The sequence below is a fragment of the Oratosquilla oratoria genome, chromosome 39 (assembly GCF_046742065.1).
Source record: "Oratosquilla oratoria isolate Oo_2021 chromosome 39, ASM4674206v1, whole genome shotgun sequence".
Lineage (NCBI taxonomy): Eukaryota > Metazoa > Arthropoda > Malacostraca > Stomatopoda > Squillidae > Oratosquilla > Oratosquilla oratoria.
In genome coordinates, this window is record NC_134815.1 from 9,259,864 (window position 1) to 9,270,036 (window position 10,173).

Here is a 10,173-nt window from a genome sequence, read left to right on the forward strand (position 1 = left end):
TGTGAATATGTTAGATTTAATGCCAATACGCATGTTTTTGTGCATAGGAATGATTGTATTTTGAGATCTCTTAAATAACATTTTCTTTATTTTTCAGCAAGGCAGTGAAAAAGCAACAATTTTGTTCATTACATTATCGCTTTTTTACATTTTTTGACACATGAAGAGTAGATGCATGTTAGTTATTGAATTATTTTCTATTTCAGGTAAATAACTAACATTATGGAGGGCGTTCCACTAAATAGGAGAAGACCGTCAGAAACAGACTTTCAAAGGTGCATTATATGCCAGCAAATCACAAACTGTGCGGTGACCAGCACTGAAAATGGTCCAGAGCGTATTCTTCAAGCGGCAAATATCAGACAAGATATTGTTCATGAGCGGCTGCTGCAAGGAAACACTTCACACTTTGTTTATTACATGAACAATGATTGTTACAAAAAATACACATTGAAAAAGACCTTAGATAGAATTAGTGACAAAAATTTATCCCAGGGCTCTACGCTTGGCAGTGTAGAGACCACTGCTGACCAGAGCAAAAGGTTCTCCACACGATCCAAGATAAAACCACGTGAGTCCCCTAATCCTGCAGACATTTATTCAACAGCATGTGTCATATGTGGTCAGATCAAGCACAAAGGTGTGTGTGAAAAGTTCCGCATTGTAGAAAGCAACAGAGCAGAAGTATTCCTTAAAGCAACAGTTTTTTTTTTTATCAAGAAGACGTTTACACAAGAACATGTGATCTTCAAGACATTCACTCAGTATTTGGAGCTGATTTGCTGTGTCACAAAAACTGTATCAGGTCATACATCCGTAGATATGAGAAAGACACAGAATGTAGTGACCCCCAACAAGAAGTTTCTCCAAAAATGAAGGTATTTCATGAACTTATTGCTTCTGTAGATGCTAATCTCCTTAAAAGTGTTGGGTATCCTCTTTGTGACATTAGAGACATGGCAAATGTGCTTGGTAGTGAAGTACAATGCACCTTTAGCAATAGGGAACTACGTATCTTGCTTTGTCATCATTACAAGGGAAATCTATCGATTTTATTTCCGAGAGAGGCAAACAAGTCTGCTATGGTGTTCTTGAAGGATACCACATCAGTAGAGGACATGGCGGACACAATACGATCTATTGATCCCAGTACTGCTTGTGCCAAAATTATTCGGGAAGCATTGATGGCAGAAGATTTCCACCTGAAAGACAAATTCTGTGATGCAAACGACCTGGAGAAGTCATGGAACAGCATTGTTATACCTGCTGTCGTGTTGAAGTTCCTTGGAGTCTTGTTCCAGTTTGATCCCAATCAATTCCCACAAGTTGAAGGACTGATGGCTGATGATGTTGATGGTGAAGACGATGATGGTCAGTCTACTGTATCTCACAGGATAAGGAGACGAATGTTTGCATTGTACCAGATACTCTACTACAATGCCCATCATGGTAGGTACAGAACACCTGTACACATCATGAATGCTCAGGCTATACATGAGGCTTGCAAAAGTTCTACTCTCATCAAAGGGTTCAATCGATTTGGCCTCACTATTAGCTATGATGAACTTCTTCGGTATCATAATGACATGGCAAGTTTGATAGTTCAGTCAGCTCGGGGAAATGTTCCACTCCCCAGCCACTTTGACCCAGAAATGTTCACCATAGGAGCCTTTGATAATTTCGACCGTGAAGAGGCAACAATATCAGGAGTAGAAGGAAGTCATGATACTGTGTCAGTGCTCTTCCAGGATAAACCTGTCTCAACAAGGGTGAAACCAAACATCTTTGACGCTAATGTAATTCATGGGGCAAAGACTTTAAAACATGAGCTCCCATGCTCCCATGCCAGACATTGATTGATTTCATAAAGCCAGCAAGAAAACCAGACCTACCAGAAACCTTTACTGTTCCAGATGAGTTATATAAAATGGCAAAATGCAAACATTATAAAATCAAGAAAAAGAATCTTGCCTGGAGTTTGAGTCGGCTGGATGTATCCAAAAGTGACATTGGCACAAACTGTGACAATCAGACGATGCCATCATGGGCAGCATTCAATTCTATTGTCACAGATGAGAATATTCTATAAAAAATAGTTGGATTCCTCCCATTGCTTCCCAGCCCTGTGACAGAGTATGCTACTGTCTATACAGCCCTGAAAAACTTTCAAAATATATTGGAACAACTACAACAACCAAAGATGGCAGTGACTTGTGATGAAGGGGTGTACCATATTGCAATTATGCTGCAGCGACCAATGGAGTTCTCAAATCAACAGTATCACAAAAAAAAATGAAAAAATATCCACAAAAGATAACGATTCAGGGTAGGGGGGAGGGGGTGCCAACCGTCCGTCCCCGTCCGCGCCACATACACTCACACTCACACCACACCACACCCCCCTTGATCTCGAGATCAACCTACTCCTCGTCTTCTCCTTCCTCTACATCATAGTCCTGCAGCCATCTTGGCGGACGCCTGTCGCGGTGTTGTCTCCGAGACACACCCTCCTCATTCGCTGTCGCTCCGTGGCCTTCCTCCTCATCTTCTTCTTCACTCACCACACGCCGAACATCCAAGATATGCCGCAGGACTCCCTCAACAGAAACATTGTTCCGTGAGTTCACCTCCGTCACTGTCCTTCTTGTCTACTGTGACGAGCACTTCCTGTCCTTTGGTCTCACCCATACCTCCTCCCCCACCTGCACTGAGGCGGGGCCTTCTTCGGCATTGGCCGGCGGTTCCGGCCCCTTCAGCGGATGCCGCCAATCGTATTTGAACACGGCCTTTTGCGGGACCGAGCGGTCATCTTGGCCTGACCTGGGGGACATGTTATACCAAAAAAACTGCCTCCGTCGGCAGTATTCGCGCCTTCTCGGCCATGGACTTAATTCCACGATGGTGTCGTTCTACTATCCCATTTCCGCTCGGTCGGTACGCTGCCCGGAAGAAGCGTCTTGTGTTCCACTTGTCCAATGTACCTTTCAGCGCCTCCGACCGAAAAGCCGTGCCGTTCTCCATCAGGAATTCATCCACTGGGCCCCGCGCAATCTCTTCTCCAGTCTCCGCCTTCAGTTCTCGCCAAATGCCGAACCGCCCTGGCCCGCAATCGACCATCGATAAGTATCTGGTGCCTTGATAGTGGGTTACGTCAATCGCCAGCCGCCTCCAGTTCTCTTCCACGCAGAGCTCCCCCGCTGAATGCGGTCTGGGGGCGGGGTCTATGGACTGATAGCGGGCGCACGCCCTCGCCGCATGCCGCACTTCTTCCCTCGATATGTTCAGGTCAACCTTCCTTACCAGGAGCAATGACCTATCGACCCCTAGGTGATGCGTTTTGTGCAACTCTTTCGCACGAAAGGACCCAGTGGCGCACACCTCGAGCTTCTTCTCGTCCTGTTCTTCCTTCGCTTTCAGCCAGCTCTTCTTTACTCTGGTTAGCGCGTCTGCTTTGTTCGTCTCCGAGGATACCTCTCTCACCCTTATCTTCATGCCGAACTCGTCGATTAACTCCCTCAGGATCCCTAGGCGGCGCTTCACAAGGATCTCTGCAGCTCCTTTCGTGCGTACTCTCTTCTCAGCCGTCAGCACCGAGTTCATCCACCCCGCTACCGTGGCTGAGTTCGTTCTGATTTCGATCTCACGCAGTCCCCATTTCGGCGCCAAATTTATTCCTTTTATGACCGCGTCCAACTCTGACACGTTAATATGGTGGTAGTCGTCCTTCTTCCGCTGCCACGCTCCATCTTCGACTACCACGCCCCCTATCTCCAAGACGGCGCCGGTCGCTATGCTACTTACGTCGCACCACACTATGCCTTGGCTCTGCTGAGGCGCGTTCCACTGTCCCCTCACTGGATCATCGTGCATCGTCCTCTGTACAACGTCCTCATCAATTTTCTCTCCCCAATCTTTCGATCCCGCCCTCCTCTTAATGTAGCTGCACGCCGTACGGAGCCAACCGGCGATCGGGTAGTGGCCCACTAATTTACCGCAAAGGGAGAAAAGTTCTCGCTTGCACATTTCGTCCATCACCTTCGGGATCTCGTTCCCTCGCCTGAACATCAGCGTTCCGGCCCCGTTCCTTTCCAGTCGCAGTCCCAACACTGCTCCTCCCTCCAACGGCTCCGGCTCCTTAGCTGTCAATCCGTACCGAGCCAAATGTTCCACCACGCTCGACGTTGATACTACACTATCATCCACCAGTATGTCGTCGAGGTACGAGTCAGTGCCCTTCTTCATCGTTTCAGTCTTCTCCAGTACCGTCTTCAGGATTCTCGTCATGATCCTCGGGGCCGAGCTGAGCCCAAAACCCAGTCTGGTCAAGCAGTAAATTCTACCTTTGTATTTTACTAGCTGGTACTTCCATAGCTTCTTCGTCACGTGAATTTGCAGGTAAGCCGTCCGCAAGTTTACTACCGCGGACGCCCCCTCCTTCGGCGCCACCTGCGTAGGGTCTCGCTACACACGTCTACAAAATCGTCGCCAGTATGACACTTCACAAACTGGTTCAGCTCTCGGAAATCCAGCATCGGTCGTACTTTGCTCTTGGTTGGCTGTACCACTGCCATCAAGGGCAGGATTCCGCCCTCCACTGGTTCCTCCCAGGGACTCAAGATTCCCTCCTCGATCCACCGCTCCACTTCGAGGTCAAAGCCCTCCCTCACCCCCTCTCTGAGGGTCCGCGTGTAGCAGTCGACTTTGTTCTTCAAGACGGGCAAGCCTTCCTTCAGATACCACTCTACTTCCCACTTCCGGCCGTCAAATTCCGCCAGGAAGTCCTCGGCCTCAATCGTGCACGGCGTCGCCCTCTCGACAGGGTCGAACTTCGGGGCAGCACCGCCCTCCGCGGCTCCCATTGCCACTCCTATGTCCTCACCCGGCCTCGGTCGGGTCTTCATCCTCCCTTCTGAGTCCCGCCTCATTCCAATCCGTATGAGCCCGCCGATAAACGTGGCTTCTCCAAGCTGGGCAATTCCGCCCATTCCCAGCACCACGTCAATTCCCTCTAGAATCGTTCTGATGACAAGCACTCTTAGTCGTATCGGGATACCCTCTACTATCATTTCAATTCCTGGTCGCCTTCGCATATCGTCTCTCTCCCGTCGACTGTCGTCAGGGCCACATCTCCCCGTCTGAACTCTTTAACTATGTCGGTCCTCACGATCGTGGTTGAACAGCCTGAGTCTATCAGCGCCCTCGCGCGTCTCCCTCTCACCCAAATATCCACGATCGGCATACGACTGAACGGTGTCCTTACATTTCCTCGGCGGCCCCTTGCATGGTGGCCGCCGATTTCCCGTTTCCCTGACTGCAATTTCGGGCCATGTGCCCTAGTTGATTGCATGAGTAGCAGATGAGCTCTACCTCCGTACAGTCCCTCGCAAGGTGACCCAGTCGCCGACACTCGTAACAACGGACCCGCGACAGCCCACGCCATCCGTTGTAGTCACCCCGCTCTCCTTTCTCGGTAGGCGTCAGTGGCCACGGTTCAGGCCAGCGCGCCCTCTCCCGCCAAGGGCGGCTGTATCCTCCTTTGTGGCTGTTCTTTGGCTACAGCCCCCATCGGCCCTCCATCCTTAGCCTTAGTCAGGAGCCTAGCGCGGGCTATCAGTTCGCCCATGTCTGCCTTCGCTGCATTTTCCATTGCCTGCAGCCCAGTCGATATGTGATCTGGAAACCCATTCACGAAAGCCATTCTCACTACCATCTCCAGACTGTTGCCTTCCAGATTGACCAGGCCCGCCAATCGCCTGATATCATTGACGAACACGTCAACCTGTTCTCCTGCCCACCGCATTCGCTGTAGTTTACAGAACGCTTCGAAGGGGCTCTCACCGAAAACCTCCTGTAACCTCTCCTTCACCTTTCCCACATCCTTTCGATCTTCGGTTGTCATCTCCATGTAGACGGATAAGGCTACGTTCTCTAAATTTAGCGCGATGTAACTTGCCATATCCTTTACTCCCGTTAGCTTCGCGAACAATTCCGCCTTCGTCAGCCACACGGAGACGTCTCCATTCCCGTCAAACGGCCTTAGGGTGATACTGTTCATCTTGAACGGCTCGTCTCCTTTTCGCGGGTGCGGTCATTTCGGCGGCACCTAGATAGCTTGTGATCTACAGTACTTACTTGTGCGTCGATGATGACGGTCCTTAGGTTGCTTCTGGGTGCGTCCTTGCTCTTCCTTCTAACACACACTCCACTGCACTTACTCTGAATCTAGCCTAATTCCTACCTCCTAACCATTAATGCTAGCTTAACCGATCCTCCGTGTGTCTACCTCCCTTACACTCACGTTCCCCCAACCACCCACGCGCGGTCCTTCCCAGGCACTGTCCACCCACGCCAATGCGAGGGCACTCCTCCCTCTGGCGGGAAGGGGGATACCAGCGCTCGTGCCCTTTGCCCCCCCCCCCCGAAGGAGGGGGAGGGGGTGTCAACCGTCCGTCCCCGTCCGCGTCACATACGCTCACACTCACACCACAATATGTAATGTGTATAAACACAACAACGTTGCGGCTCTTTTGATACTTTTTATATGATTTATAAATTTTATGATGTAGATTGAAAATCCTTGTTTTTCGGCTCTCGGTAACGTTTAGGGGCATTTTCAAACTAATGATTTCCCAAGTTGCTACCATGATTCACCATGTCTATCCATTTTTTTTTTCACCTGGGGTGACCCATAACATAAATCTGTTGAGTAATTTAGGGGACCTTACAGTGCACACAGGACCCCCCTCAGCAAGAGGACTATACGGCAAGGCGATACCATTTCACCCAAATTATTTACAGCTTGCTTGGAAGATATTTTCATAAGGTTGAGTTGGGAAGAGAAAGGTTTAAAGATTAATGGCGAATATTTGAACCACCTAAGATTTGCGGATGACATTATTCTTATTTCAGAAAGAGCAGAAGACTTGCAAGGAATGCTGAGTGATCTAAACAAGGAAAGTCTCAAAGTAGGTTTAAAAATTAATAAAACCAAAACCAAAGTAATGTTCAACACGAAAGTTCAAATTAAAGAGATTGTAATTGATGGTGAGAGTCTTGAAGAAGTTGAGGAGTATAATTATTTAGACCAGGCGGTGAAAGTGACAAAAGATCATGATAATGAAATAGAAAGACGTATTACAATCCTGAAATTCTTTCTATCTTTAGGTTTGAAACGTAAAATTTACAATCAGTGCATTCTGCCAGCAATAATCTATGGGTGTGAGACTTGGAAACTGACGAAGGCAATGGAAACAAAGCTAAGGACTGCACAGAGGAGAATGGAGAGATCAATGATAGGAATAACGCTGAGAGACCAAAAGAGAGCAAGTTGGGTGAGAGAGCAGACTAGAGTGAAAGATATTGTGGAGGCGGTGAAAGAGAGGAAGTGGAATTGGACAGGTAAGTTAGTGCGAACGACTGATGAGCGATGGAGCAAATGTGTTACTGAGTGGACGCCGCGAGATAGGCGTGGAAGAGGGAGACCAGACAGGAGATGGAGAGACGAGGTTGAAAAGTTTGCAGGAGTGACGTGGCAGAGGTTGGCGCGGTCGTGTGAATCATGGAATGCTATGAAGGAGGCCTTTGTTCAGCAGTGGACTCAGGATGGCTGATTTGATGATTTGATTTGTTAATGACCAAAAGGGCTCTTGTCGGTATACTTTATTATTATCGTTACCAATGTAAATTAGTCTGCTATTCCAATAGAAATAAAACTGTACATAAGATAGTCATATAGTAATAGACCATCCCGTTTGTGTCAAGGTTTTTCAATTGAGGCGTGTTTTCCCATGGAATATATATAAAAGCGTGACAGTAAACTTAATAGAATTCTATCCAGAAGTCCAAGTCATTCATAATTGTAATAAAAGAACTGAAAGTAATTGCAAATGTTCTCCCCATGCAGTTATATTTGCATTTGTTACCCTTCAACTTTTTTATAAAGGCGAAAATAAAGCAACCTTCCGAAACCAGTGTTTCAGTCAATCCCCTCCAATGCAACAAAGTATTTTATTTTATATCGACGATAACGATGAATGTTAACTAGTCTCCTTTCGTATATAAGAAGGCTTCACGTGAATTAGGAGGATGTACATTTGGGAAATGGCGTTTACCATCTTGGCGAGAAACGCCCCGTACCTTATTGTTCGATCGTGCTAGTGGTTCCTTGTAAGGTGTCGCCACGGAGTCTGCAGCAGTCTCCAAAGGACAGATGAAAAGGGAATGTTCACACATTCTTGCTACTCAATGGTGAACGCCTTGACGCTATTGAATTCCGTCGCGACTGCAGAGGTGAGGGGTTTAAAAGAGTAGTATTGTAGGGTGGATGCAGGGGAAAAATCATTAAGCCTTCGAACTAGTGGGGGAGGGGTTCTGAGTATAAGGGTATAAAGATTGACATCTCAAACATCCCATATCAAGATTTTATAACGGTGACATTACATTTATCCAAGAAATTAATGAATACAAAGGACACTGACAATAACAATGTACTTATGTATGTGCATTTTTATTAGACATGAGATACACGATTATTCAGTGAATAATTATAATATGATGACAAATAAACAGTAAATTTTTGGGGGTGATAACGCAGATCGTATAACATGTAGTCGATCTGTTGAAGTATTAGTTCATCATCTTGTGTGTAAGGTAAACCACTAGGGCTCACTAATGTTTTATGAATATTGCATAAGTTCAAGAAGTTAGGAGCTAAAATTTGCTTTGCTTCAGCTTGAAATTTCTTTAACATTTTGACTTTTTGATAGCAAGTATTTTGTAAGAAAACGTATTCTTATTTTAGTGTCATTTTTAGGTGAAGTTAATATTATGTTTGATAGTGTTGGAATGTCCAGAGCGAGTTTTCATTGCCCACAAAAGTAATCATTTCACAGAGGGGATTTCCCTCAATCTAACAAATTATCTGGTGCCAGTGAGAATAAGCAAGTAAAGTCATAGAATGGATTAATAGGGTTAAGCAAATATTGATTCTAGAAAGTAACTCTACAAGATATGTCAGAAAAAATATTATTTATCAATGTATGAAGTTATATAGCTAGTTGTAATGTTAAGACAAGTGTTGACATATGTTTTGCAATTAATGTAAAAAATAAAATTTAGATTGTAATGAAAATGACATTGGCTGATAAAGAAGAGGTTCAGACATATATGTAGTAGTGATTAGTCAAGATTATGTATCCAAGTTTATTCTACCAATGTACAGTATATCTGTAGAAGGTTTCCTTCAGTAACATTTAATTTCATACCAATTTTTAGTCTATTATGTTTTCAGTCAGTCTTTCAATAGTACTCATTCAGATATAAGCAAATTCAGTCAATCAATCATTCCATGGCAGTAGTGGTCCATTGTGAGAAACTAGCCACAGCCAACAACTCATAAATCTCTCAAGGAAGAGATTTTCTGGAACTGCAACTAACGACCAATAAGCTTGACATCTCAAGTGAGCAAGATTATGGAAACTTTGATTAGAAATACAATGATAAAGCATCTTGAGGAACTCAGCATGGTTTTTTATCAGGAAGATCTTGTCTGACAAATCTACTGACATTCCTTGAGAGAGTAACATCTTACATAGATTCAGGCTACCCTGTGAATGTCATCCACCTAGACTTCTCTAAAGCTTTTGATAAGGTTCCATACCAAAGGCTGTTAAGAAAGACTAAGACACATGGGCTCAGAGAGAGCATACAAGAATGGATTAGTGACTGGCTAAAGGAAAGGAAACAGGGCTATCATAAGGGGATACAAATCTTAATGGAGGAAGGTTAAGAGTAGTGTTGTTCACTATATTTATAAATGACATTGATGATAATATTGTTTCTCACATCCTCAAGTTTGCTAATGATATGAAAATTTTTAATAAAGTAACACAGGAAGATGCCAGATGCATACAGGATGACTTAAACAGAATGTGCAATTGGTCAGAGGCCTGGAAAATATTATTTAATGTGGAAAAGTGCAAGTGTGTCTATACTGGCCATGGAAACATCAATCAAACATACAAACTAGGGGTGCAGTTCTTGCTTAACTTGGGAGTGATTTTGTTGTAGAGTTGATGTCTGGTGAAGTATAGAATTTGCCAGTCAGTCAAGGAGTGTTTTATGATTCATATGTGTGTGCATTATTTAGCTTATTGCATTGTATAGGAAAACAGC

At 45.3% G+C, this 10,173-nt stretch overlaps 1 protein-coding gene across 1 annotated transcript; it reads right to left on the minus strand.

Moving 5' to 3' along the window:
- Positions 1 to 2,832: 2,832 nt before the first annotated feature.
- LOC143020149 (uncharacterized) lies at positions 2,833 to 5,066 on the minus strand. Its single transcript, XM_076176308.1, has 2 exons — positions 4,738 to 5,066; positions 2,833 to 4,300 (listed from the first exon to the last, which is right to left on the minus strand). The coding sequence occupies exons 1-2, from the start codon at positions 5,064 to 5,066 to the stop codon at positions 2,833 to 2,835; spliced, it is 1,797 nt and encodes a 598-aa protein (XP_076032423.1).
- Positions 5,067 to 10,173: the final 5,107 nt, after the last annotated feature.

Coding starts and splice junctions, on each gene's coding strand:
- LOC143020149 (XM_076176308.1), bottom strand. CDS start 5,066: ATGATAGTAGAGGGTATCCCGATACGACTAAGAGTGCTTGTCATCAGA. Junction 4,301..4,737: donor CGGAAGTGGGAAGTAGAGTG/GTATCTGAAGGA, acceptor TTTTGGGCTCAG/CTCGGCCCCGAGGATCATGA.